The 26,539-nt window shown below is 49.3% G+C and overlaps 10 protein-coding genes across 10 annotated transcripts; 3 read left to right on the top strand and 7 right to left on the bottom strand.

The window, feature by feature from the left end:
• The first annotated feature begins 167 nt into the window (after positions 1-167).
• On the top strand, positions 168-1,118 carry B0J16DRAFT_193819 (uncharacterized protein). Its single transcript, XM_046122846.1, has one exon. It carries the CDS (start codon positions 399-401, stop codon positions 990-992), a length of 594 nt encoding a protein of 197 aa, XP_045977964.1. The 5' UTR covers positions 168-398; the 3' UTR covers positions 993-1,118.
• Positions 1,119-1,445: 327 nt separating this feature from the next.
• B0J16DRAFT_193817 (nucleoside phosphatase family-domain-containing protein) lies at positions 1,446-3,959 on the bottom strand. Its single transcript, XM_046122845.1, has 2 exons — positions 3,557-3,959; positions 1,446-3,502 (listed from the first exon to the last, which is right to left on the bottom strand). Exons 1-2 carry the CDS (start codon positions 3,567-3,569, stop codon positions 1,491-1,493), a joined length of 2,025 nt encoding a protein of 674 aa, XP_045977963.1. The 5' UTR covers positions 3,570-3,959; the 3' UTR covers positions 1,446-1,490.
• A 765-nt stretch (positions 3,960-4,724) lies between these two features.
• On the bottom strand, positions 4,725-5,706 carry B0J16DRAFT_193832 (uncharacterized protein). Its single transcript, XM_046122849.1, has one exon. It carries the CDS (start codon positions 5,456-5,458, stop codon positions 4,838-4,840), a length of 621 nt encoding a protein of 206 aa, XP_045977962.1. The 5' UTR covers positions 5,459-5,706; the 3' UTR covers positions 4,725-4,837.
• On the bottom strand, positions 5,680-7,374 carry B0J16DRAFT_350518 (uncharacterized protein). Its single transcript, XM_046129061.1, has 4 exons — positions 7,135-7,374; positions 6,524-6,885; positions 6,106-6,471; positions 5,680-6,060 (listed from the first exon to the last, which is right to left on the bottom strand). Exons 1-4 carry the CDS (start codon positions 7,161-7,163, stop codon positions 5,801-5,803), a joined length of 1,017 nt encoding a protein of 338 aa, XP_045977961.1. The 5' UTR covers positions 7,164-7,374; the 3' UTR covers positions 5,680-5,800.
• A 13-nt stretch (positions 7,375-7,387) lies between these two features.
• B0J16DRAFT_193974 (uncharacterized protein) lies at positions 7,388-8,623 on the bottom strand. The gene is made up of 3 exons (XM_046122851.1): positions 8,464-8,623; positions 8,177-8,396; positions 7,388-8,117 (listed from the first exon to the last, which is right to left on the bottom strand). The coding sequence occupies exons 1-3, from the start codon at positions 8,510-8,512 to the stop codon at positions 7,625-7,627; spliced, it is 762 nt and encodes a 253-aa protein (XP_045977960.1). The 5' UTR covers positions 8,513-8,623; the 3' UTR covers positions 7,388-7,624.
• Positions 8,624-14,270: 5,647 nt separating this feature from the next.
• On the bottom strand, positions 14,271-16,029 carry B0J16DRAFT_358744 (uncharacterized protein; the record flags this gene model as incomplete). Its single annotated transcript, XM_046129606.1, has 4 exons — positions 14,271-14,626; positions 14,681-14,990; positions 15,042-15,617; positions 15,670-16,029. The coding sequence occupies 4 exons, from the start codon at positions 16,027-16,029 to the stop codon at positions 14,271-14,273; spliced, it is 1,602 nt and encodes a 533-aa protein (XP_045977959.1).
• A 1,566-nt stretch (positions 16,030-17,595) lies between these two features.
• Positions 17,596-19,680, top strand: B0J16DRAFT_405962 (major facilitator superfamily domain-containing protein; the record flags this gene model as incomplete). The annotated part of the gene is made up of 5 exons (XM_046132931.1): positions 17,596-17,756; positions 17,813-18,108; positions 18,157-18,325; positions 18,380-19,089; positions 19,137-19,680. The coding sequence occupies 5 exons, from the start codon at positions 17,596-17,598 to the stop codon at positions 19,490-19,492; spliced, it is 1,692 nt and encodes a 563-aa protein (XP_045977958.1). The 3' UTR covers positions 19,493-19,680.
• Positions 19,681-19,819: 139 nt separating this feature from the next.
• B0J16DRAFT_350502 (ER-golgi trafficking TRAPP I complex 85 kDa subunit-domain-containing protein) lies at positions 19,820-22,433 on the bottom strand. The gene has a single exon (XM_046129060.1). The coding sequence runs from the start codon at positions 22,139-22,141 to the stop codon at positions 19,868-19,870; it is 2,274 nt and encodes a 757-aa protein (XP_045977957.1). The 5' UTR covers positions 22,142-22,433; the 3' UTR covers positions 19,820-19,867.
• A 47-nt stretch (positions 22,434-22,480) lies between these two features.
• Positions 22,481-23,793, top strand: B0J16DRAFT_193772 (Pre-mRNA-splicing factor of RES complex-domain-containing protein). The gene has a single exon (XM_046122844.1). It carries the CDS (start codon positions 22,646-22,648, stop codon positions 23,630-23,632), a length of 987 nt encoding a protein of 328 aa, XP_045977956.1. The 5' UTR covers positions 22,481-22,645; the 3' UTR covers positions 23,633-23,793.
• On the bottom strand, positions 23,667-26,200 carry B0J16DRAFT_350500 (uncharacterized protein). Its single transcript, XM_046129059.1, has 3 exons — positions 24,612-26,200; positions 24,097-24,562; positions 23,667-24,041 (listed from the first exon to the last, which is right to left on the bottom strand). The coding sequence occupies exons 1-3, from the start codon at positions 25,935-25,937 to the stop codon at positions 23,827-23,829; spliced, it is 2,007 nt and encodes a 668-aa protein (XP_045977955.1). The 5' UTR covers positions 25,938-26,200; the 3' UTR covers positions 23,667-23,826.
• Positions 26,201-26,539: the final 339 nt, after the last annotated feature.

Raw genomic sequence — 26,539 nt, 5'->3', positions numbered from 1 at the left:
AACTTCCCAACTTCCCAAAGTATCGCTGTATCTACCTACAAACAGACTACTTGCATACCTGCGGTAACATAGTTGTTGAAGTTTCCGATTGGGAAACTAAACTCGATAATGGTTGAATAATCCTGACCTTACCCTACATGACTTCTATATGAGGTCACTGTTGGCCAGGGTGGATTGGATTATTAGGGTCCTATTCCACTTCCTTCTAGATTCACCTCGAAACGTACGTCCACCAATCGTTTCACACCACCAGCAAAAGAAAAGAAACGACAAAGGCTAACAAACTCAACACCAACGCCTGTTATATGGAAGCTCACCGCAACCGAGACTAAGATTACCAGGGAAATCAAATCATTCGCATCCCAACTGGAAGTTCTCTCTCAATAACAACATTCATCATGTCGAGTCCACTATTCGGTATTGTCCCCGCGGGCCAATCATTGATCACGGAGCCTTCTTCAACCCCCTCCCCTGCCTCATTACTCTATGCTCTACCTACTTCAAAACCATTTTCTCATATCGTCATATTCATGCTGCCCGGCATCACACTACCGCCGAATACTGCCGCAGCCATTTATCTCGCTACGGCTGCCGACGTCGCTGCCGCTGCTCAAGCAGGCGGCACACCCAATTTTCGCTTCCTCGGCGGCATCGGCCCAGGAAAAGAGAGTGCCATGTTCAAGGTCAGCGGTGGAGGCGAAGCCAGTGAACTGGTGATTGGAGTATCGGTTGAGCCAGAGGAGTCCGTCGGCCAGCGATTGCAGGAACTTGCTGCCAGCAAATCTGGGAACTCATCAAGCAGCCAGCCTAGTACTGCTGTTTTGGCGCAGCGTATCATTCAAAATGCTTTCAACTTCCTGTCAAGCTTTAGCGGTACCGCAGGACCCGGTGGTGTAGAGGTCGTGCCGCTTAAGGCCTTCGAGAACTGGTGGCGCAAGTTCGAATCAAGAGTCCGAGCAGATCCGAGTTTTCTCGAGAAACAGTCAGATTAGTCTATATCTGCTTTGCGAAGCGGTGGAAGATGAGAAAGGAACTACTGCGTAATCTAGAGACATCTGCGCAAAGGGTTCATGTGCGGCAAGTCAGGATGATATTGGTGATTCAGGTTTTGGAGCCGAAGGTATGCGGGCGTCCTGTTTAGAGCAACTGCGAGAGCTTGCCATCGATTGCAAGCCAAGCGAATATATGAAACATCCCAAAACGAACACTGCAAATAGCTTCTGCTGTGCCTCTGAGGAAATTAAATGCGGGTGCAATTTTCAAAGCACTCCAATTGTGCCGCCTATCTTACAATGTCGACATCAGACAAACTTTCACAACACTTATCAGATGTTTCGTGGTATATGCGTTCTTTTGAACGCCAAAATAATGCTGCTGCATCAGCTTTGCCAAGCCCCTAAACGCCAATGATAATTCGAAACAGTCCCCTCTCCAATATGCAATCATCACATCGAACCAGCCCAGTCAAGGCCCCATCGATCAAAGGGCTATTAATCTTCCTGCACAGGTGTCATGAATGGGCTCTTGGCACGCGTTGGGCTCCCGTTGCGACTTTTTCGACCAGCGCTCAACAACGAAGGCGATAGACGTTCTCGACTTTCTGTTCGTACCACAAGCCCAGCACGGTCCATTGCTGAAGGCGGCCGGGTAAGCTCGTCAGCACGGCCTGCAGAAAGACTGGGCGCTGCCAGACCCGATGTTCGCCCCTTTCGTGATCCATTACTACTGCTGTCCGAATGGTCGTTGTCATCCGAGTCGACCTCACCCAGCTCAAAATCGGCAAAGTCACCCTCCTCCATAACTCTTTCATATGATGGCCCAGATCGACGACCAAATATTTTGCTGACCAGGGAGGAGCCACGCCCTTGTTTCCCCGAGCGTCTGCGGCGGTTTACCATGCCAAATACTTTCCTCCTCCGCTCAGGTTTACGAAGGAAATAAGCTGCGAGTAGCAGTATGACAATGAAGGCGATGACACCACCAGTGGACTTTCCGGGCTTCTTGAGAATGTCTTCCAGATCATCGTCGTCGTCGTCATCATCACCAGTATGAGGAGAAATAGGTGAGGAGCCGGCGTGTTGAAAGTCTTCCGCTACTCCCTTTTCGACGTTGCTCCCAAAGCCAACAGGTAGTTCGGAGCTCGAAGGAGGAACCTGTCCAGCGGCGTAGAGGACGATTTTACCCAACGTCCAACTCAGTTCAATGCCATCAATAGTGTCCACAGGTTTGAAAGGGTCATTGAACGACTTCTCTCCCTCATCCTTGACCGTGTCGTTGGATGCCCCACCTTCAAGTCCAACTCGGGGAATGCCAATGCCATCGTAAAGCATGTTGATGAGCCACGACGCCTTGAAGCAGGCCAAACGCGCCTCTTCTGCCTTCTTCTCGGGCGATTTCTTGCGTTTATCTAGATCGCTTTCAATGTCCGACCAATTGCGACTGCAATATTCCATGACGTTGTTCTGATACGTTGCCAAGTCGTATGCTTTATGCTTCTTTCCAAAAACGCCATGTGTTGTATGCCAATATTCAGAAACCCCAACAAAATGGTTGATATCAAAGTCGATGCCAGGCACATGCTGGCCGTTGACAAGACATGGCTGATCTTCACAAGGTTTGTCCTTACCCAGAAGAGGATACGTCACAGTCAAGCATTCGTCAAAATTTCCTGTGCCAACCAATATAGTCTTGTCTGATGTCCCTCGGACAAGTTCGCCATCGAGAGTGGTTCGCAAGCCATTGGGCATACAAGGGTCGGGTAGTTCATGGGTAGCATCGGTGTTGTAGTGTTCCTGTAGACGTTCTACGTAACGGCTGCGAGCTTGATTGGCACCAAATCCGAGCCAGGTCGCGGTGAAAACTTTGTACTCGGCAGGGGATCCATCAAGCGTTCGCATGCGCACCAGCTTCAGGTCATCGGCATGCTTTGCAGATTCGGTAGCGTTCGGGGCGAAGGCAATCTGTGCGGATGCGCCACCCATATCCAGGAAACCGTATGTGTGGTGATTTTTGCCGTGGTCGTGTTCCTCAGGATGATCGAAACCACCCAGCAGGTAATTTGTCGCAATCCAGCCGTATAAACCCTCTGTTTCTCCGGATATGACTTGTATATGAGCATCGCAGTCAGGAAGGATGAATTTCGTAGTCGTTTGTAAGTAAGTGCACATCGACTTAAGAAGTGCAGATTGCTGAGGCTTGGGTAGTAGGCGCATACCAGCCGTCGCCATAAGGTACACAGGCGTCTCGGATATCTTGCTATCGGGAACTTCATCGAGGGCGATGTCGATCAGTTGTTGTAGATGGTCAGGTCCAATCTGAGACGGGTTTTCGGCAAAGCTCGAGACACCAGGATGGATCTTCTTGTTTTCCTTGAGCTTAATCTTGGGGAGAGACTTGAGCTCAACAGCGGATGCCTCCTTGACGGCTTTGGCATGGTTCTTCCACTTGTAAACATATACTCGGGTTCCCGAGGAACCGGCGTCAAGGATCACGCCGTATTGCGCTATGCAGTATAATCATCAGCTAACAGGATTGTGATCAGGAGATGAATACCGACATGATTTACCCATCGGGGCGGACTACTGGGCGGGAGTGTCAATCGTAACGAGCGTGAAGGTAGCTGCCAGGCCGGATGAATTGGATGTGCGATGCCAACCTGTCTCTCGTTATGGTGTGTCGCGATGAATACCAGACGGGGCGTTTCTCTTGGGATCGCTGGGGGATTCGAATCGTAGATTGTACAAATCTCAACGGTGACGGTAGTTTCGGAAAGCGGATCGCATTCGATTAAGTCGCGGCTAGGCTCAGGATCAGGTTGTTGGTTGGGTTTAGCAAACGAAGCGAATGTCGAGCATCGTCCAGATGCGTAAGCGAGTGAAGATTGAGAGATTTGAAACTGGAAACAAGAGTCGTCAAGAAACAGGATTCCAGCGCTAACGATGATAAGGACGGATAATAAAAGAAGGTTAGCGAGCGAGGATGGAGAGACAAGGGTCTAGTGGGTTGAATGTCGTCGAATGGATGACTACTGTAGGACAGTTGATGATTTGGGGAGGTGGGAATCTGCTATGATAAGGGGAGTTGATAAGAGTGGATAGAATGTCACTATAATAAACAATACATTCGTACTAAGCCAGGCAATTGGTCCATAGAACGAACGTCAAGTGGCGTCACAAGTGCATACGCGGCCTACAATAAGTACAGTACTGTACAGTATCCATACCCATATCCTTTCTACCAGACGCGAATTATCATGATCCCTAACCTGTCACGTGGATACTCACTGACATTCTATTCTTAGACACCACGAAACGATACTGTAGCTTGATACGAAGATGATTTCGAACATGGATGAGCTGGGAGCTCTCCTGCGCATGGACATCGAGGTTAAGGTGTCTCAGTTGTTACATACACCACCAATCTCAAAGTTTCCTGAAAGTCGCTTCTGTTTCGCAATATGGTCTATATGAAGTTTCTCTACCTGTTCTACAAACGAATAAATCACTAAATACATCGACCTTCCTGAACATAGGAAACGTTCCTTACCTAAATAACCCCCTCTCAGTATCGTATTGCTCTCGAAGATCAGTATATTTAGTCTCATATACCTGAATGCGCTGCTGCATCCAAATCATAACCGTTTGAAGGACTCCGGGCAACGAATGAAGGTCATCGGGAATTGGACTCCAGACCTCCCAATCATGAGCTTGACGAAAATACATCTTTGCGGCGTCTTTTCGCCTCATTGATATGGAGTTCTAGATCGATGACGGCTGCTGCCAGTGCCTTGCTTTCCCCTTTGCTCAACTTTGATGCACTCCTGACCCATCGGGCTTCCTCATCTTGCCTTGTTGACTGGGACCGTGGAGGTCGCAGAAGTGTCTGGTGCGCCTCGTGGTTTGTCGAGATTCGATTGTGTCCCAAAGGCCTCGCCATTCTCCCCTGGTTCCGTCTCTATGCGATAGTGCTGTGGTACCTCTCTGTCTGACAGATTGGGATCGCAAGACGCGCCATCAACGCCGTTGTGCCACCTTTCAAGAGAACCATGAATTGGATGCGACCCCAATGCTTCGCGTCGCTTGGCGAGCCTGTTATGCTGAATCAGTGGCTGCCGATTCTCAAACATCGGTCCATGATGATATACTGATGGATGCTGTCGAAACTCTGTGATGGGAGCGGAGATAACAGGCTGCTGTTGACGCTGGCTCTTCGTTTCTCTGGTTTTGAATTGTGCCCGCAAATCCGACTTTTTGCGCGCCCCCATACTTTTCAGTCTTTTCTGCTTCTGCTTACTCGCTTCCTTCGCGATAAGCGCAACTATCGCTCCGGGCTTATCAAAGGATCTAATGAAGTATCTTGAGAAGCTATTGCTAAAGACCGATGATGATGACGACTGGACCGCCGCTCCCAGTGCCAGCTGGGTTTGCGCTCCTAATCTATCGCTGTAGCTCTGCCGCATGTTAACGTTTGAAGAGACAGGAGAATGAATATGTGTCGACAATAAAGCTCAATGACGCCGAAACCAATCTTGATTTATACCACTTACTCTTGTTTGGCCATTGACGGCAACAAAAGGAACGTATGCTGTGTTATTGATACACGCTTCTTTGAACATAGGAAATTGGGTTGAACAAAGCAAGAATGATTCAAAGTCAACTCATTGTTAAAAGATGGACTTGCCTTGTTCACGGCCAAGTCTTTGATATCCTTAATGACTGTTTTGGAGACTGTCAATTGTTAAAGAAATACACAACGTGATTGTTAAGTAGAACAAAGCCTAACAAACGTCTCTACTACCCCTTTACATGTGTCTTGTTGGAACATCCAAGGTTGGTGTGTTGTTCGCCTGGCTGACTTTGATACCAGATGTCAAACCGACACCGGCCAAGCTACCACGATGATTGACGAAACTGGGAGCAAAACTGTTCGATGGCTGCCTCGCCCCACCGAACCCCGATAAAGATGCGCCTGCCAGAGTCGGTAGAATTGTGCCTTGCTGCGATGTTGATCCGCCGATGCCTGCTCGTCGAAGTCCGCCGATAGGTGCCCCAGTGGTGTCCCCTTTCCAATGTCAGTTTTGTTCAACTAGGTTGGTAGAGAACTCACGATGAATTGATCCTCCAAGTCGCGACCATTGAGTTCCTTCTCTTGCCACGTTCGGATAGCTTCGTGCGGCAGCTGTATTCATCCCAGAAATGTCAATCCGGTGGTTTTGCCCAAATGCTAGGGCAGGATTGTTCTCGACATTGCTTGGGGCAGTCATGTTACCAGCGTAGCCTTGATCGAGCTGTGTTACCTGCAATGTATGATCTACAGCATCGGACGCAGCCTTCTGAATCTGGCCAAGCTCGGCCCGCCGTTTGACTTTGTCATATAGCTCCTGTAATTGCAGAACTTTGCGACTTTTCTCCTTGTATGCTTGAGAAACTTCCTCGTGCTTTCGCCGCAAGCTTTCCTGCTCTGCCGCTAGGCCTGCTGTTTGTAAGCACGATGTACTTGCTGTTAGATGTGAAAGAGCACTAACTTGACATCTTGTGCTGAAGCCCCTCAATCTCTGTGTTTGCATCGCTCACAGTCTTTTCGAGACGGATGCCAAGGTTCGAGTACTTTTCGGTGAGTGTTCTGTATAAATACTGCTGGTAATAGATGTTTTGCGTGGTCTGGTAGGCCCAGAAGCTAAGAGCTCGACCGGCACACTCCATGATGACGTTGGGACTCAAGCCACTGAGAACACTGGTCTTGTAGTCTTCGCTCGGATTCAGATTTGTGATGACGGCGTCGTCAGGCTTAGTGAGTTGCGATTCACAGGCAGGGCATGTATTGCGGCGCTCGGCATCTTGTCCCGTCACACCGAGTTGTTGGGCACATTCTACGCAGAATATATGACTGATTGTCTGTTGTCAGTGGTTTGCTGACTTGTATGAAACATGCATACCTGCATGTCGTTACCAGAGCACGGTCGCTAAGTTCTCTCCGACACTTGAGATTGTTACAAGTAAGTGCATGCTCCATTCTCAGCCTGGGGAAATGAGCGGCGCACTCGAAGACGGGTTTACATGAAGGAGTTGAAGGGTTAGGAGTCTTGAAGTAAAGAAGGAGAGAAGTCTAGGGATTAACTACCGTCTAAGCACCTACCTGCAGTAAGTAGATCTAGTCGTTCGCATTATGTACCTAGGTAGGCAGGTACCAAGGTGGAAGCAGCATGGTAGTCGTGCCTTCCAAACATAGAAGATACCAGTAGAGGTTTGACATCGACCACCCTGGAAGAGATATATAGGTACCAAAGTACCAGAGTACTATCCAGGTACCCAGGAAGGAAAATACCTAACAAATAAAAAACATTCAAGCTCAGCATGGCAGTTCTTTGAATGATAGACAGGCAGTTAAGTGCGAATATGTACTTTGGTATTGAAAGTTGCTGTAGAAAATAAATCGTCGTGGCCTCATATGATTGTCGTAAGCTGTGATCCGGCTACCTAAAGGAGACGACCTGCGTCCCCAGGGTGCATGTACATGATGCCCCTATATAACTCTTTAGAGCTGGGAGTCGCATGTATTGTAAAAGTACACCGCTCAATACCCCGTTTTCGTCATCTCGTTCCATGGATATGGATATCATCACATTTCACCTCATCTCCAGTGAGCCGTAAATGGCACGCGACTCCTCATACATCGAGTGCTGTCCGGGAGTCACCATATCATGCCCGTACGGCTGACCCTCCATCATGTGCGGTACAGATACTGAGCTCCACTGTCTTGAGCCAAAGTCCCACCAAGATTGTTGCGTGAGATAGTTTGCTTCCTCGTTGGCTTCTCTTTGCTCTGCTGGAACCTCGAACTCGAGCTCGCCAATGAGCGAGTCCAGATCAGCTTCCAGAGATGTCTGCAGTTCCAAGAGGGAGTCGGATCCCATCATGGGTGTGCCGCTCTTGGGGAATGACGATTCGAGAGGTGGTGATGGAAGAGGGTCGCTCAAAGAAGCACATTGTGATTGAGCCAAGAGGTTGATCAGCTCCTGCTTGTCCAGGGAGCGAAGTGCAGAAACGTCATGATTTGGGTAGAGCCGCCGAAGGACCGAACGACACTCCTCGAGAGATTGTGCCAGGCTATCCAGAGCCCTGGGAACAGCCAAGGTTAGTCTGGGCAATTCAGTTCAATTGATTGACACATCACTTACTTTCTAGATGGAATCATTCGTTGACGGTGTTTATCGTAAGAGCAATTCTTTGGGGCTCGGCTTGTGATGCATTGGCCACATGGCAGCTTGCCATCGCAGCGGATCTTTCTTCGTTTACACTCGGTACAAGCATGGGGAGTTGTTATGCGCCGTGTGCCCGCGACCCTGGGCCTTGCATTGCTGGAAGCAGTTGGCTGCTTTTTTGGTATGATTCCCTGGACTGGAGATGGTATTAGACCGAGAAGCCATGGTGGTGAAGCATCTGAGATGAGTTGAAGACGGCTTACAAGTGTGAAAGGAGCCACCAGAGGCGACCTTGGTACTTGAAGGAGACATGATCAAGTTGAGTTGACAAGGAGGTAATGGTCTGCGCAGGCTAGTCAGGAAGATGATCCTCTTTGTGTTCTGTTGTGCAAGCCACGAAATGAAAAGGGCCCCCAATGGCGATATGTATAAGGCTGGACGACATACTTAAGTACTGACAGTCTTGACCAAGAAGACGTGCCAAGTACAGTAGCAGCGACGATGTTACGCCCATTCATCCCCATCCCCATCTCCATTAGACTAGACAGGCCAGGCCAGGCCAGGACAGAACAGAGCAAGGCGCCACCCCCCAACCCTTGTCCGGTGTACAGAATAATGCGGAGAAAGGAACAGACACTACGAATGGATCGTGGGGAACAGGAGAGGAGCTTCCTAATTCGTGGGATGAATTATATCCTTGCACGAACCCATGAAGGTGAAGATCCAGAGCGTATGGGGTAGCGTCACATAGCATGCATACATACGTACCTACCTCGACCTAGCATAATATGGCATGGCATGAGCCATGAGCCATGAGCCACGAGAACATGTACTCCTCCGGAGAAAGAGGGGGCGGTAACGGATGGTAGTGGGTGGCTACGGGATGTGAAATTAAAGCAGGTTAAACTCAGGGTCCTTGAATCTTGGTGTTGAAGATACTCACTCGAGCTTCGGGCATGGCGACCCATTGGGAAATTCCTGCAGAGAATATTTGTTCGACAAGGGACGTGATCTGCTTGGCCACCTCTACGATAGATCAGTTTCTGCGAGTCATTTCGTCTGCGGTACCCGAGGCTAATTACACAGGACAGAAAGAGAGAGGCAGACCGAACCGGTCAAAGCCTTTGCGAATATCAAGGACAAGCTTGGTGCTGGCCTCGCAGCCTAGCCTAGCCTAGCCTATCAATTACCATAGTAAGATATCCTAGATAATGAATGTACTGTACGTATACAGAGTTCAGAGTCGAAATGAGGTGAGGTGATGCTTCATTAAACATCTCCAGTTCTGAGTATCAGATTTGAGTCGAGACCAGCCCAAATCATCCGCCGTAATCCTCTCATATCCGGATCCGATTTAACCCAGTCCTTAATGACGGGCATATTGGATTTGGCGGCCCGAAGCTTTCACGGCAGTCGAATGATGGAGGGATGGATGACATTGACAGCGAAGGCGAGGTTGGCCTTCCTTAGGCGAGGTCTTGGGCCAAGACTAAGTAAAGACAAAGACAAAGTCAAAGTCAAAGCCAAGGATGGATGGATCTCTGTAGAACCTCGGCGTGCGGTTGTTCCCTTATTTCCGAAGGTGTAACATCGTCATTCGCCTCTCCATGTTCATGATTGGGACGCAATGCAATGGACGGGTGGCTTAAGGGGCAGGCCAGGGCAGCCAAGGCCACGAGATGAAGGAGCAAAAGGGTTTAGATCAATTCAACTTATCCTGTGTTGTGTTACATGGTCCATGTGCATTAGACTGCCTACCTTGCATTGGCACTGCATTCGAGCCGCCCAAGTTGATCCTATCACGGCCAATCCATGCCCGAAACCCCTGTCGATTTGCATTTATCCAGGAACCACATCTCAAGCTTCCCTTTTTGGACTTGGTCAATTTTATGGTTAAGTTGGCATTTCTCGGGGTACATACATACATACATGGAGATTAAGATTCAGATACAGATACAGAGATAACAGGATGAACCAACAGACGGTTCTTTATCGAATTGACTGACCAGACTGTAGGATTGAGGCGTGTGTTGGTTGAGAAGCGAGATGGAAAATCCAGCAGGTCGGTCCGTCATATAAGACAATGAATGGATCTCTCTAGGTACTAATCTAGGTAAAGTACAGAGTACCAAGTCCCTCATTCAAAACACCACCACCATCATCTTTAACGTTAGTTGATTGCAATTAATTCCGCCCTCAGTCAAATTATTTTCCGTCAAGCGCTAGACTATATTAATCTCATATCATATCATGCAGCTAGCTATTCATCCGATGTTACCACTCGCCTCCTCATTGACTTAGTCTTGCCTTGGTAATTAACCAATTCCTCTCTTTCTTTCGTTCTTTCTTTTTTTTTCTTCCTTTCTTTCCCGCGTAAAGCCCATGCAAATACTAAAATCTAAACCACCACCAACTTCAACTACCTCACATGCACAGGACAAACTCCGAAGATGTGTGGGCGCGTGTGATCAATGAATCGACCCATCGGGGACTTTTCACATACCACTCACAGAACTCTGGTTAAGTAAATCTGGGGCCTTGCAGTCAAGGATTTGGGATTCTCGGCCCGTACCATGCCATGCCATGCCATGCCATGCTACTAAGGTATCCGTACCTACTGTACCTTGTAGTGCTGTTACTGTTACAGTAGAGTACTGTATGCCATGAATTGGATGTCAATGAATCACCTCCAGGATCTGCACCCCGGGTTTTCTCCTCCAACTGTTGTATCGGCCCCTGGTTACCGACTAGGGAAGGTGGCCGGCTGGATAATAGGCCGACCTATCTCATCTTGGTTGGCTGTATCCGTACAGTAGTATCATCCTGTCCTGTCTTGTCACGACTCCACGCTCTTCTCTCCATAACAATACCTCCACTATCTATCTACAGTACGTATGATGAACTGTACCTGGGCTGGGGCCCCAGCGCCAAGATCCATCCACTTCTGAACAAACCCGGCCTTCTTTACCGACCTTGTTTTCCACGTGAGTTATCCATCGGAACACTTCGGCAGGCATCGCATCAGCAATAATGTACTCACTCATCCAGTGTGTCTGTACCCAAGACTTCAGTCCCAGTCCAGTCCAATCCAGTCCAGTGACTGGATGCCTCGGCCTCGCTGCGATGCAGCCAGTAGCATCTGGGCGGATGGGCCTGGACGCGACGGATCATTCGAATAGCCTCAGGGACCCCATTCATTCATTCATCCATTCATTCATTGACTGCGATGCACTGCATGCAGCACAGCACAGCACAGCATCACTCCGGACCTGAAGCGCCACCCGAGCGGCCGTTGTATCGCTTGTCTCGTCTTCTTCAACCTTCTATTAAGCATACAACGGTCGATCGGCGCGTAAAGCCGTGGTCACTCGCTCACAATAGGACCATCTCGGCCGGATTCAACATCGGACATTGTCTATATCAAGAATAAAGTCAACCCTAAACCTACCCAAGCCATCCATCAGCAACACCAGCTCAACACCCTATTGCTATATTGCTCGCCTCTCTTGCTGACGGTTTGCATGAATATTGACGCCTTTGAGGAGGCTGAGGGTTCTCGAGCCTCGAGGCAGCCAGGTGTAGCTACACCAAGTTGTAACTCGCCAATGTCAACTGCCAGAACAGGATTTTCCGTCTTTGAGCCTGGAAAACATGTCGGAATTCTCGGGCCCTCCGTCACACCAAGAATCTTAGTCTTGAATATGACCGGACACAAAACTTTGCTACAATCCCTGATAGGCTCGGAATCGTCAGTCATGACGGTCCTTTTGCGTGCCCGTCGATCATATCGCTGTTTCTAAAATGCTTTAACAACCCCTGTAATCTCCCAGCCCCGGCACGGAATAGTATAGTGCCACCTTTATACCCCATACTCTATGTGACTTGATCTGATAAAGGGTCAAGGATGGGCCTTGGGCTTGGGCGCATATGGCCGAATGGCGTAGTGACAGCACCCCTCAGATTCGGCATTCAAGCGAGTCCAACATCAAACTTGGGCCCATTCAGATTAGCTGCCGCCAACTTTCGGCGTCAAAGCGTACGATGGTACTGTGCACTGCAGCGTAGTTACTCCGTAAAGCCGGTCAAGATTCATGCTAGAGGTTTATTTCGATTTCGCCTAATATCCTATTATCCATGCCTGTGATCCGGGTACGTCAAGTTCGCAACCTGGCAAGTCCATCATCTTACTTCTCTGTGCCTAGGTACAGTGCCTGGGCCTAGAGCTATAGAGCATATGAATTATAGCCCTTCAAAGTCGTGATTGCCAAATCTGCTAGTTCCAATATGCACAAAAGATCGATTGCTTACAGAAAACATTGCGATTGGCCGTGAGTTGATGGCGATGCTTCGAAAGACCTGCCATGCTTGGACTACACAGCAGTAGTAGTAATAGGGGTCCTGTCGATATTTTGAGTGGTATATCCGCTACTGGTTAAGCACCATGGCTAGCTGCAAGTGAGTACATGCAGAAATGAACAAGATGTCTTGGTTGTATTCTTGGCTTTGGAACAACAGTACTGCCTGTATCCGTACACGTATGCTGTTCATCGCTAACAGAGGATGCAAAGCAAAAGGCTGGACCCGTACTCCGTTGAGTAGAACCTAGCAGTTGCGGTATAGGCTGTGGCGACCCACGAGGCAGAAAGTAAACAAATAGTTCCCGAAAAGAAAGGTCGTATTGCCGTAAAGCGGTGAGTGGTAAAAGGTTCCGTGATCCGTCTTGAATGTGACTGTTGATCAACTTGAAACGTCGTAGTACGCTTGCCACTTAACGCTCTCAGGGCCCGACGATACTGTCTTCTATTCCATCTTTGTCAAGGCTCCCACTTTTCTCGCTAAAGTCGAGCAATGATAGGACTTACCCATAGCCTTATGACTTGCAAGATGCGTTGTAATTTGATCGGTGCGGTCAGTTCCCCTGAGTTCCGGTTGAGTTTGAGCAGGCATGGCATGGCATAGCATAGCACTATGGCTACACGAGCCACGATTCAACTTCAACTCCACAGTCCCCAACTAACTCGGACAGATGCAGAAGAAAGTTTCCGGTAAAATAGAAACCGTTGTAAAGCGCTTGGAAACCTTCGGCAATGGTCAAGCTATCAAGGTGAAGGAACCCCTCGAACGACCTCACTGAGTCATGAAGCTTGCAACTCCATTATTATTCTTTTACATTAGCGAGAAACAAAACCTTAAACTTTACGTCTTTCATCAACAACTACATGCATGTCAAAAGTCTATTAGAGGCCTCTTACGCAAACGATATGAGACAGTGGTTCTTTGATCCCTGGCATGAGGTGTCGTGAAAGATGACATGTTTGCTGAGACCATCTCTCGCCCCCTTGCCCCCCTCAACCATCACCACCAGGGTCCCGATGACGAGCGCTTAGAATGCAATAACACTACAGAGATGCAGGGTTTCAAGAAGGAAATGACCATTCCTGATGTTATGAGTTTGACGTGCCGGCTGCCAGTCAAACATGAACTTAGCTACCAGGGAACGTCGGGAAGCATCCCGAGCATCTTGACGCGAAGGCTATGCATGCAAACATAGTCATAAGCCAAACTATCACCAATTCCAGCACATACGACCAAAGGTAGTGGAAAATACGGGATCCCGTCCGCTCTCCCATAGTCAAGCCACTAACCGGCGGATTAGTAGTTGGGTCGGTGACGACCAGCGAATCCCCGCTGTTGTATGTTTTTTGCCCATGCCGATACCATGTCTTACTTACTCGATCCGTGGAAAGAGTGTCTTTTTGCTCTTGGCTGTGGCAATATTGTGGTCGAGGTTGAGAAGGGTGCGTATGTAGAACACGCATCTTGTGGTCATCATCTTCGAAAGCCGCCACGCCGGGGCACGGTTTGGATACTCTACGACGCCCCTCATCCTTCACAGAGTTGCTGGGCGATATTTGCTCTATTGCCTATCATTCTATTGAGTCATGATTCGTGACAGTTCCTCCCACATACTCGCTTGCTCAGGTCGCCATATAGGCCATTCGTGGGCTTTATTCCTATGCATCTGTGCCTACCTGGCGTCGCTACAACACTTCCTCGCAGAAGCTTCGATCTACAGACGAAGCACTTGACAGCGGCTATCGATTCCATCGAAGATACACGTGTTGTCGATAGGGACGTATTGCTTCGTTATGATCTTGATCATTTCCTGCGCAACCATGCCACCGGTGAGAGCTGAGACGTTGTGGAGTTCGCCGCCAGCAGCTCGTTCCACTTCCTGTGCAGTCTTCTTGTAGCGCTCGTTTTCAGCGACTTGCGGCGCGTGGCTGCTGATGAAAGCCATGATTTCGTCTGCAGTAGCTGTCTTTGAATTCGATGTCGCTAAGAGGGCGAGGTAAAGCGGGATAAGAGACAAGGGCATCTCAGGGCCAGCGATTGCTGCAACCTCATCGTTGGCCAGTTGCTGTTCTGCGAGTTGATTGTTAGCACAAGCGCAGTTGGTGATTGCTAGGAAATACTTACCAACAACTTGATCAAGCTTCACTGTCTTTTCCTCATGAGAGTTGATGAGCTTGATGAAGCGAGCATTCTTACAAAATAGTTCGACCTGATCAGAGTCCACATCCTCTCCCCCAGGGATGCTCCGAACAATTTCCAGAACTTCACTGACATCCTGGCGGGCCCTTTCTTTGTAGATATTTTGGAGTTTGATGTAGACGCTGGACTGTGCTTTCATGTCGGGTAGCCCTCCAGGAACAGGTAATCGATCATGCTCAGAATAGAAGCGTTTGACCGCCTCTGCGATAATCCAGAAACTGGACTTGATCTCATCCTGGAACATAATTAGTATTACATACCCGGGAGATGATGGCTATATGCTTACAGGATCCTGATGGATATAGTCAAAGACCTGCTGGAGCGAGTTTGGGAGTGATGGAGCTACAACATGCTTCATAACAGCAGCTATAGCCTCTTCGAAATTCTCTTCGCCTCCTTCAGGGTTGTTAGTCCTCATAGCTTCAGATACGGTCTTGCGGAACGATGTCTTGTCGGCATAGCTGGTAGGATAGGCGCCATCATGCGTCTGTTGCCACTGTTCGAGGTAATGGAGCAGGATGACCACCAGAGGCAAGTGCCCATGTTCATGGTTATCCAAACCGTCAATGTTCTCAGTCATGCCCCTTGAAAACTCAACGAGTTCAGACCAGGGGCCAAGAAGTCTCAGATCGGTGGTAGCAGTCTCGTCAGGGTGAGTATCCACGATCGGAAATGTCCCTGGCAAAGTGGACTTGAAGTAAGAGTAGTATCCCACAGAGTGCACTGCAATTGTGGGAATCCTATGCTGGTGGGCATAGTTCTGTATGGATTGGACCTGGTCTTCAGGTAGGGGTAGTGCATAGAGAATCATGGTAAATGTAGGTGAGTTACTGAGAAGGCCATCGAGATTGAAGGGCTGCTCCTGCGGCATGTTAGCGAAAGGATATAATAATTTTCTGGGATAACTCTTCTACCTCATGTCTTGGGTACCATTCACCTTGTACCTCGGGGTTTAGCTCTAACAAAAAGTTGGTACAGGCTTCGGCTCTCGACTTGCCCAGCCAGCTATCGTCGACAAAGAAGTTGACACCCAGATCTTCATCGGCCACGACGCTCTTGTCTGCAATAGTGAATCTTCCAATACCGGGCAACACAAGGTTCTTCAGGGTTTCGACACCGACAGTGCCAGCACCAGAGTTAATGAGTAGGATGTTGGCCGACTCTAGAGCAGCCTGACCAGACGCAGCCCACAAGCGGAGCTGACGGTCGTATTTCCGCTCCTTCTCGGAAGGGCCATGGAGGACCGGGGGAGTCTGAGACATGACATCGGCCATGATTGATTTGATCGAGTGAATCGTGTGAATGCGAACGTGGACTGGGCCCCTGCTGAAGCTCTGGGTTTTGATCCTAACAAGTCTCACAGTGCGCAGTCAGATTCGGACAAACGAGTGTTGCGTGCGTCCAAGCGGCAAGCCTCTGATATAAATTCCGTAGGTAATTTCTGAAGAAAGGAGCCGATTGTAATGACGGTGATGGTGTTGATGTTTAGGTCTCTCAGCTAAGCTACACACTTGCTAGGTAAGGTTTCATGGATGCCTACCCGACTCCAAGCTGGTAGGACCGAGCGTCGGCCGAATTGGTGGAAGCTTGGGCATGGACCCCACTACGTTACGGATCTAGGTACTAACTTTAGTGACTGTAATTGCGCTACAGTACGTTACCCTTCGGTGACTGATCAGCTTAGGTCAACAGTGTTGATTGGTTCCATTGTGAAGAGCTGTAGGGTGAGCAAAGCAGGCAGGATAGTTTGGCTATAGCAATAGAACTGAGGTAGTAGGTGAGCAGAGTTTACCCCCATGAGTGTGACAAGGAAAAGGTCCAAAATAAACTTGGTAGGAAACGAAACCTATGGAGCATGTGTGATCATTCTGGCTCAGGAAGAGAGCCGCCATGATGGTCATGTACATCGTCGCCAGCCTTTTCTTTCTTGACATTGTCCTTTTCCGAGCCAAAGGTTGAGGGCGGTATGGGACATGCCACAACTGCATACAAAATCTCCGAGATCGACAACTGCTATACACAAGGTATAAGTAGTGGATAGGTACCTATATAAACCTTGCACAAAATTTCTCGAGGAGCCTTTAATTCTCGGCTTCTTTCGAATGGATTTCCTATTCGTCTTTAATATTGGGCAAATATGAACCAAAACAAGAAACTCCGTGAGTGCAATAAATCTCACTCTGCAGTCTGCAGACAGGATGCATGACCTGGGGTAATCCTAATCCTACCTGACCTAGGTATGCACCAATAAATGGACAGAAACTTTGTAGTTAATTACTAGAGAGAGAAGCGAATGCGAGATGCGAGAGTGGGCCACTCCACAACGGCGTAGTGAAGCTGATTTCCTCTAGCTTCTTACACCCAGAGACCATTAGTCTCCAGTCATCGTTTCGATGATGCCCATAAGGTCTCGCATTTGACATTTCGGACTATCTAGTTATGGATATTCATGCGATGCCAGCATTGTGTATCGCTCAACAAAACCGAGAGCTCAGTTAAGCCTACGGGTATGCTTACTTGCAGTCAGCGTCCAAGTCATATATATATATATATGTATGGAAACTCTATGTGATGTTATGACACGCTTATATCGATGAAGTGAACCTATATCAATAGTCTTCGTTGTAATATACCGACGCCCTCTGATAGCCACGGCACCGATTCAGGTCCATCGCCCGTCTGCCAGTGCTGCATCTGATCAGTGATTCGACGCGCACACTATATTATCATCCATTCAACCAAGCTCTCCACCTACGATTTCAGCTGCAACCAAACCTGTTGCTATTTCCCTTTTTTTATCACACTGAGGGTTGCTTTCCATCTCCATCTTGAACGTCGCGATGGATGAAGAAGTTACGGATCGCAGCATGCGCGCCAAAGGCGATGATAAATCGGTAGAAACCCCAGCATTTCAGATAAATGCTTCTGCCGATAGTTCTGTCTGCGATGAGCTACGAGAGCCTCCGATCCCACCAGCTCGCTTCTGGACCTTGTCTACTGGGTATGTGATAGTCACTGCCTCGTCTGCTTATATTGCTAACGCACCTGTTATCCAAGAGTTTTTCTAGGTCTATTCCTATCTATGATAGACACATCTATCGTTGCTACCAGCCTTCACAGCATCGGTGTTGACTTTCAAGTCCTCCAAGATGTCAACTGGGTCGCCCTTGCCTACACCCTTGCTTATCTAGGATGTGCCATCGTCTTTGCTCGCATATCCGACATTGTCGGACGTCGTGATGCCTTCATTGCAGCCTACATAATCTTCTTTGTGTTCTCTCTGGCGTGTGGTTTCGCTCAGACCCTCAATCAACTCATTGCCTTTCGTGCTTTGCAGGGCGTTGGCGGCTCAGGTATGCATAACTATCTTCTGTTGTGGCCTATAAGTCTAACCAAGGCAGGTCTGTATGCTCTTACGATGATCATGATGCCAGAGTTGAGCCCAGACAACCTCAAGCAACACATGGCGGCTATGGTTGGTCTGGTAATTACCATCTCAGGCGTCCTTGGGCCTGTACTTGGTGGTATCTTGACACATTACTCTTCCTGGAGGTGGGTGTTTTGGATCAAGTAAGCCCCTTGCTGCTGTATATCTACGTATTGAGCTAACAGAAGGAAATCCAGTGGACCGATTGGATTCGTATCTCTTGCAATTTTTGTTATCGCATGGCCCAAGGCCGAATACCTACCATCCCAACAAAAACGTGCTTGGAAGGAACTTGACTTGTTGGGATCGTTGCTCGCTATCGCTGCCGCAGTTCTCATTGTCTTCTCTTTTCAGAATGCTGGGACCGAACCATCCAATCAAGGATGGAACACCGCCATGTTCATTGCCCCCCTGATCTGTGGTTTGTTCGCTTGCGGTCTGTTGGTGTCATGGCAGATCTTTATTCAACATCGCTGGTACGATCGATTTGCACCGGCCTTCCCAGTCAATATATTTCGAAATAGGGTCTACTCCACTGCTGTCATCAACACACTTCTTAACGGGTTCCCCTACCTGTTGCTCATCTATGCGATCCCATTGCGCTTTCAAGTCGTCAGCGGCAAGTCAGCCCTTGTTGCAGGCGTCATGTTGCTTCCCATGCTAGGGTCCTCCGCCATTGGCAGCATAGTAGCAGGAAAGATCAACAACACAAAGAATTACACCTTTGAGTCACTGTTGATTGGGTCATGTTTCATGACACTTGGTTGCGGTTTGCTTGTTTCGCTGTCACATGAGTCGGAGGATGCTAAGCTGCTGGGGTATATGACTTTCTGCGGTCTTGGTTTCGGCTTGACTGTCGCTTCGTCGACCATGCTGTCGATGGTTGAAGTGCCCATTCGGGACTATGGTGAGTGCCGCCACTTCAAGGCAAGAGATCATGCTAACAATCACCAGCCCCTGCCCAAGGCATTCTCTCCCAGGTGCGACTCTTGGGCGGCAGCCTGGGCATAGCGACCTCGTCGGCTCTACTCAATGAGAAGAGTTCACAATACCTCGCTGGCGTTCTGACTCCCTACGAGCAAGCGACGATTGGCAGCTCTGAAACTCCACTTTCCAACCCACAGTGGTCGGCTGTTCGTTATACCTATGCTGACGCATTCAAAGTAGAAATGAAGGTAGCAACTGCCGTTGCAGCTTGTTCCGTCATTTCCGCATTTGGTGCGTTCCGTAAGCAGCGTCTCTTGATAGCAGAACAGCGAGCTGCGGTTGTGTCAGAAGAGGCTACTCGCCGTCGCGAGCAAGGGAGATAAGTCGCCTGTGTAATCTCTATTTTGGATCAGGTACCATTCAGGATAGTACATAAAGGCTTTGGCAATGTTTTAGGTGTCGTAGGAACATGCAATATTCTTGATAAAATCTTGACTAAAGACCGCGAAGAAAGGAGACCAACCCTTTTGATAGTTTGAGAATGCTCTCCACAATAGTTATGATAGAACTGCCTGATGTAATACCTCAGACATCGAGCACTTACTCAATAGGGAAATCGTGAATTGTCTCACAACCTCGTGTGAACATGCCCATCCAGCGGGCTAGACCACGAGATGGTCTGGCCTGCAATTCCGCAGTCACATTCGATAGGACGGTGCATGTCAAGAAGATATTGGCTTTGGATTCGTGGTAATTGTCTACGTACCATCATCTGTAGTACTACTTTCCTCCTTGTTCGTATCTCGAAACATATCAGCTACCGCCGCACTCGACCGTCGCGGTCTCATATCATTTAGTGCCTCGCTCTCCTCGTCAATTCCATCATCCCCGTCGTCTCCATCGTCATTGTCTGAAGCGTCTGGTGACTCGGCCAAGCTATGCTGCAATGAAGCCATAAAGTGCCCTGCCGCCCCGAACTTGGAAATACCCTCTTTATGGGGTAAAGTGGAGTACATCCTGTGGGCTTCATCCAAGCATCGTCGCGCTTGAATATGTCTAGACTGTTGAAGCCACGCATCTGCACTTAGAATACTCCATGTTGCTGATTTGCGGCGACGTGAACCCCAGTGCCAGCTTCCAACACCCTCCTTGGAACCGTAGCAAACAGCGAGTCGTTCCTTTATCAAGGCGTCGCCTACGATACCTGAAATCTTGGACTCAAGAAGCCTCACTCCCCATCGACCAGCGTCATCAATGTTTGTACCGTTTCGCAACCGCAATAGTTCAAGGCCGAGCAGTAGGCTTCTCAAAGCCCCGTAGGGAGCACTGCATCGGGTATTATAGGAGTAGAATGCAGCCTCCAGCATTTGGTCAATTGTCTCAGCGCGATTCTTTGACGACATTTGTTGAGGGAAGATCAAAAGACTCAAAGCAGCCATTTCATTGGCCGCGGCATGATGTTTCCAGGCCTTAGAATCACTAAAGTCGGATCTCAAAAGGTCATACGTCGAGTGTGCCAGTTTCCAATCTCTTAACATAAAGGCATAATCTGCCAACTTCCGCATGATGGCCTCAGGAGCTTCTGAGCCATAGTACCCAGCAGCATTATAGTTGTCTCTAGAGTTGCTGGTGCCACCAGTTGAATTCCTTGAGCTGCCGCCGAATGCCCATTTCCTCGACAAATTCATGAAGCGGCCTGTGATGCCTCTTCGTCTTGAGGCAACCTGATCATTCCAGATAGAGACATTTCGCTCCATTTGGGGTATAATAGACATGGTTACCATTTCACGCACAAACGTACGGATGGCAGTAGCATCAGATTCGAATATGTAGCGTGTTGGATCCTCAAAATCCTCATCATCCTCACTCTGCCGGATGTCCTCGAGTTCTTCGTGAGCTGACATCCAGTCGCTGCGGGGCAACGGAATGCTGTCATCGTCGGTCTCTGCACTCTGGCTGCTCCTCAATCGTAGAAGGTGACAATGAATTCCAAGGTGTCGCTTCATCTGTTCGAATATACCCATAGATTGTATGATGTCATCCGTCTCCTCGTCATGAACCAGCACATAATATCGGATGAATTCGCTATCGACCCAAGGAGGAAGCTTCTTATTTCCTTCGTTTGTTTCCGTGTAAAGCCTTCTCATTTCCGAGATTGGATCCGGATTCCTTGAGCTGACGGCGATAACACACGTTACTGGATGAGAAAAGGTTTCGTGGGGTGAGATGGGAAGACCAGATAGTAAGCGGCGTAGGTAAAGTGCATAGTATGGCGACGTCGCTTCTGACGCTGTGTTCTGATCGGCAAACATGCCGTAACGCGGCAAGACCGCAAAAGATTGCTCGGCGTAGGACAAATGCCTGTCCACCACAGCTTCTACATCAGCAAGGAATTGCTTGTCTCTTGATGTGCTTGCTTGGCTGCCGTTCTGTCCTTGCGACGACGCAAGGCTCCTGAAACCCGATACTGTAGGATCGGGGTGTTCGATATTGTCACCGAATTGTGTAAACCTGATAGAGAACCCTTCTGCTACTCTGCTCATGCCATTACTATCCCTGATTGTGATCTTGCCTTGCACATCTTCACCAAACGGGCGGAGGAGTTCCCATAAGCCACCTCGGAAACCCTTCTCACTCATCAAAGCGTCCGTATCTTCGGAAGTATAGATTGAAACGTGAGGAACAAATGCTCGAAGCACAAGATTCAGGGGCTCGGAGCTGTCTCCCCCAGTTTCGGGGAGTCGATTAGGCCGTGCATCGAAGACGGTATGGGAGAGTACACGAGCGGGTGAGCCTCGGCCGGCCGGTGATATGGAACGCGATCCGGGCGGCGAGAGGGTTGAAGCATATAGGGAAGCGGCGGACGGGTTGGAGCGACGGAAGGCAAGGTTGGTTTCGGATTGCGATAACGGCAACGATTCTAGGACAGGGGTGGAGTGTCGTGATTTCGTAAACTTGATGGCAGAAGCAGCTGCTGGCAACGCCTGAAGTGGTTCCGTAGGCGTGGCCTCATTCTCGAGAGGTTGTGGCATGAAGGCGACGGGAATGGTAGCTCGCTACGATAATCTTGGGTGGTTGTTATCGTAGGGGGTTTGAGAATATGTGTAGGTAGTGTCCAGGTTCCGAGTTTCGGTAGATTAGGGTGCGCAAGTGGGTGATGAATCGCGGACTGTTAGAACACCAGGTCGGCTCGGCATGGTCCTGTCGCTGGAAAGAATAACACAACGGGTGATTGTGAATGTAGCCGCAACTCTAAGGATTTGGTCTTGATTAGCGACCAAGGTTGGGCAATGATGTGGAAACTTGGGGCGGGACATGGTGGTGGTACGTATCCTACCTAGACACCTCATGGAGGTGGATTCAGCCCACTCAGGGACCCGCCCAGGCAGGGGACGTTCGACCTACAGATCACTTTATCGGGGCGATAGTCGCGACACTCGATAGCTGCATAAGTCTACATCAGCCATCAAGCCATGGCAAATGTCAGGTAAAGTTTCCAGAGAACCAACACTTCCCTTCACGACACAGAAAACGCAATGCCTTCAGACTTATCGGCGTACTTGGCCTCAAAATATCTAGTTGCGGATCCAAAACCAGCAAAGAAGCGAAAACGCAAGCGTGGCGCCGAAGCCAGCAACGGCCTTCTCATAACCGACGACGACGATTCGGGTTGGGGCAATACCAATGCGCAAGAAGACGATGAAGGTCTAGATACCCCGGTCACGATATCGGGACAATCTGCCGAGTTCCGAAAAACCAAGAAGAGTAATTGGAAGTCGGTAGGGGGCGACGCGACAGGAAAGGATGACTCTGCGGCAGCTGCAGACGCGATTCTGGCATCAGCAGCGGCGGAGCAGAGTGCAGCCCGCGATGAAGACGAGGATATGCCAATGGTAGAGGATGATGGTTCAGCTGTCAAAATGAGCGATGGAACGCATGCTGGATTGCAAAGTGCCGCAACCGTATCGGCACAGCTTAAGCGACGACAAAAAGAAGAACGTGAGGAATTTGAAAAGCATCGCAAATCAGCCAAAGAGGAAGAGACAGTATACCGAGACGCAACTGGTCGAAGAATCGACATATCTATGAAACGGGCCGAAGCACGACGCGCAGCCGCTGAGGCAGAGGAGAAAGAACGGCTTGCTAAGGAAGCCCTTAAGGGCGATGTGCAGCTTGAGGAGGCCCGCAAGCGACGCGAGAAGCTTCAAGACGCCAAACTTATGTCATTTGCTCGCACAGTCGACGACGAAGAAATGAATCAAGAAATGAAAGAGCAGGACCGTTGGAATGATCCCATGATGCAGTTCATGAGCGAGAAGAAAGACAAAGACAAACAGGGGAAGAAATCGAAACGGAAGCCGGTATATGCTGGCGCAGCACCGCCAAATCGCTACGGTATCAAGCCAGGGTATCGCTGGGATGGCGTTGATCGCGGCAATGGATTCGAGGCAGAGAGGTTCAAGGCGATCAATCGCAGAGAACGGAACAAGGGGTTGAATTATTCATGGCAAATGGATGAGTAGACGGGCACATTCTTATATAATTACTCTAATTTATACCCTTTTCTTAGCGTTTTGCAACCCTCGTCGCTGCAGCTGATGGTCTGAAAGTGTAAATTCTATCCTTCTCGCGTCCTAATGTCATTTGTCGGTTCTCAAGTAAAGCCACCAACGAAGTCACCAAAACGTACACCTCGCCCAACCGGGTATCTCATTGCTCATGATCTACGGCGCAGTCTCTTATCGGATCCATATGCACAAATTCTCTTAACCAACTGAATCCATTCAGTCTTGGGCATTTGACCCGGCCGGTCACCCAAGCGATGGTTGAAGAGCTTAATGAGCTCACCGATGGTGATGCCCTCGTCTGGAATCTTTTCCAGAATCTCGGCTGGTTCGACAATCGATCCTCCGGGAGATCCAGGAGAAGTGGCTAGAAGAGAATATTAGTTGTTTTCGACTTCGAAATTGCCAAAACAGCGACTTACCACCTGGTGGATTGGGGCTGCCAGCTCGAGAGGCCGAGGGAGTGCCCCGAGCACTGTGGCTGACCAGCTTCAACTTCTTCCTCTTGGATGCGGCACCATCTGACATTTCGCCAGCAGTAGCCTCGCCGTCGCTACCAGACCCAGCTCCCATAGCTCGGCGCGCAGCTGCCCCCTGAGGTAATGGAGTGCCAGATCTACTATCCGCAGCAGATGTAACGTTCTTCTTAAGTTTTTTCCGGGAAGACTCGTTTCCGCTAGACTCCGAGAGTGCTGGAGAGCCGGCCCTTTTGAGTGATTTGCTCTTCTTAGACCCCTCAGGCTTCTTTCCCGACGGGGTATTAGTGCCCTTAGAACCAGAGCCACTTTGAGCCTTGTCGTCCTTGCCAGTCTCCTTCTTCTCTTCATCCTTCTTCTCCTCGTCCTTCTTCTCCTCGTCTTCATCCTCATCGGATGAATTGTCATCGGACTTGACACTAGTTAGTTCATTCTAATTGTGGGTGTGATAACCGCCTTACCGAGCTGCTCCAGGGATTGTTTTCAGAGTCGTCGCTTTCATAGATGTTCTCCTGATCTCGCTTGATCAGCGCTTTCTTGGTTGTTTTACCAAGCTTCTGACGCATAATCTCCTCTTGCAACTGTTCATCCAGCTCCTTGTCAACTTCCCCCTCGTCACCTTCACCGAATAAGTTGGCACCAAGCTGCTCTCGTCGAATACGTTCTTTGGCGTCTTTCGTATCCTCGTCATCGTTCCTTTCAAACATAGGTGCTTCGTCGTCATCCTGGAATTCGTCACCTGAAAAATCAATATCGTCATGGTCAAGTTTCTCCGATCGTGAAGCGGCCTTGAACGTGGCACTTTCCGTCTTGACCATCTGACCGCCTCCGTAGAACATTCGTCGAGTGGCTTCCAAATCCTGTCGCCCTGCTCTCTTCTCTTCGTCCTTCATAACCCAGCGACCGACGTCTACTTTCTTGTTCATGAGAGCTTCGGCTTCATCGATAGTATAAGGTTGGAATGGGGGCTTCGAAGTGAACCTGTACCACTTCTCGAGGGGTACCATACGAAAGACTGACTGGTCTATCATGAACGCCACATTTGATTCAGAGAGCGCAGAAACGTAGTTGCCGACCCATACATTCTTGCCCTCTGCATCTTCAAGATGCCATGGAAGAGCCTCCTCATATCGAAGATCCGATTCCTTCTTGGCAGCGTCTGTCTTCGGCGCTCTATTGAATGTGGTCTTCTCTTCTTTCTGCTTCTTTGGTCGCTTAGGATTGGGATCCTTGGCTACAGGTGCGATCTTTGCCTGGTCAATCGCGCGTTGAGCTTCTCTTTCCGCCTTGACTTGTGCCAGCCTTTCTGCCTCTTGCTCGTCGGGTTGCGGGGCCTCAGGTGCTTCCACCTTGACAGCTCTTCCTGGAGGAGGCTGGCGAGCGTCTCGCCGGTGTAAGGTTACAGGACGTGCGAAGTCATCCTGATCGGTTGGGTCTATGGATCTGTCGCCCACTTTTGATTGAGTGAATTTCATCATATGATAACGTATACCGTCGAGGAGAGCCTTCTTGGTTGTCATAATGGGGATGTCACTGTATACTGCCGGCGGTGGTTCTGACCATCCTCCATTCTGCCTTCGGATTTCTTCGATGTTTGGCTTCGCTCCGTTCTGTGCCCCTGAGCCAGATGGCGCCGCAGGTCTCGGCGGTGGTCTTCGAGAAACCATAGGATTGGCGGGCTTCTTCCGCATCGGTCTGAGGGGATTGGCCTTCTTGCTCTTCGAGGCGCCATTTGGATGAGCAGGCGCATTGGCCGGTGGGTTTCCTGGGGGTGGTGGCGCGCTCATGTTGGTGAGATGGACGTGACTTTTCGAAATGTCTGTTGTGATGAATGCTTCGGAGGCAGCAGGTTTTAACCTGTAGCCTAGCTTTGCGCCGGGCGCGACGGAAGACCTAAACGCGCGGTAGCTCGAAAGGTTGGAACAATTTCGATTGAAAGTCAAAGGCAGTTTCGCTGATTGATATTTAGCAGGGGTCGGCGGCAGCAAATCGTGCAAGGAATTCCCCTTTGTTTTTATTGACAAAGAGGATGCTAGGTTGGTGCACGAACAAAGATGCTGAGCCAGGCGCACCTACTCACTCAGACCTTATGACGATGACAAAGGGATAGGCCATATGTGGCTGTGCAAAAAGAAAGCTGTTCAGCCACCAAAACGGTGGATAGCTCCATTCCTACTCGTACCTTCACCTACCCTCAAGAGTTTAAAGGTAACACATGCTATTGTTATGTCAGGTATTAGAGACAGAAAATAACATTGCCCTGTTGATGCCAAATGATGAGTGATTCAACTGTTTGAGTTGATCGTCTGTATACCTAACCTAAGATAGTAGTGTAGCGTACGCTTGTAGGTACCTGTACGTACCGTCCTCAAAGAGATGACGCACTGTG

This window comes from Fusarium flagelliforme (genome assembly GCF_020744385.1).
Source record: "Fusarium flagelliforme strain FIESC 12 MPI-CAGE-AA-0113 chromosome Unknown B0J16scaffold_8, whole genome shotgun sequence".
Classification (NCBI taxonomy): Eukaryota; Fungi; Ascomycota; class Sordariomycetes; order Hypocreales; family Nectriaceae; genus Fusarium; species Fusarium flagelliforme.
The sequence above is the reverse complement of the archived record's forward strand: the minus strand, read 5'-3'. Positions and strand labels throughout refer to the sequence as shown.

Coding starts and splice junctions, on each gene's coding strand:
- B0J16DRAFT_193974 (XM_046122851.1), bottom strand. CDS start 8,512: ATGTCTCCTTCAAGTACCAAGGTCGCCTCTGGTGGCTCCTTTCACACT. Junction 8,397..8,463: donor TGGTGGCTCCTTTCACACTT/GTAAGCCGTCTT, acceptor TACCATCTCCAG/TCCAGGGAATCATACCAAAA. Junction 8,118..8,176: donor CGAATGATTCCATCTAGAAA/GTAAGTGATGTG, acceptor GGCTGTTCCCAG/GGCTCTGGATAGCCTGGCAC.
- B0J16DRAFT_193772 (XM_046122844.1), top strand. CDS start 22,646: ATGCCTTCAGACTTATCGGCGTACTTGGCCTCAAAATATCTAGTTGCG.
- B0J16DRAFT_193819 (XM_046122846.1), top strand. CDS start 399: ATGTCGAGTCCACTATTCGGTATTGTCCCCGCGGGCCAATCATTGATC.
- B0J16DRAFT_193832 (XM_046122849.1), bottom strand. CDS start 5,458: ATGCGGCAGAGCTACAGCGATAGATTAGGAGCGCAAACCCAGCTGGCA.
- B0J16DRAFT_350500 (XM_046129059.1), bottom strand. CDS start 25,937: ATGAGCGCGCCACCACCCCCAGGAAACCCACCGGCCAATGCGCCTGCT. Junction 24,563..24,611: donor ACAATCCCTGGAGCAGCTCG/GTAAGGCGGTTA, acceptor ACTAGTGTCAAG/TCCGATGACAATTCATCCGA. Junction 24,042..24,096: donor CAGCCCCAATCCACCAGGTG/GTAAGTCGCTGT, acceptor ATTCTCTTCTAG/CCACTTCTCCTGGATCTCCC.
- B0J16DRAFT_350502 (XM_046129060.1), bottom strand. CDS start 22,141: ATGCCACAACCTCTCGAGAATGAGGCCACGCCTACGGAACCACTTCAG.
- B0J16DRAFT_350518 (XM_046129061.1), bottom strand. CDS start 7,163: ATGCGAACGACTAGATCTACTTACTGCAG. Junction 6,472..6,523: donor GCTTCAGCACAAGATGTCAA/GTTAGTGCTCTT, acceptor TACAAACAGCAG/GCCTAGCGGCAGAGCAGGAA. Junction 6,061..6,105: donor ACTTGGAGGATCAATTCATC/GTGAGTTCTCTA, acceptor GACATTGGAAAG/GGGACACCACTGGGGCACCT.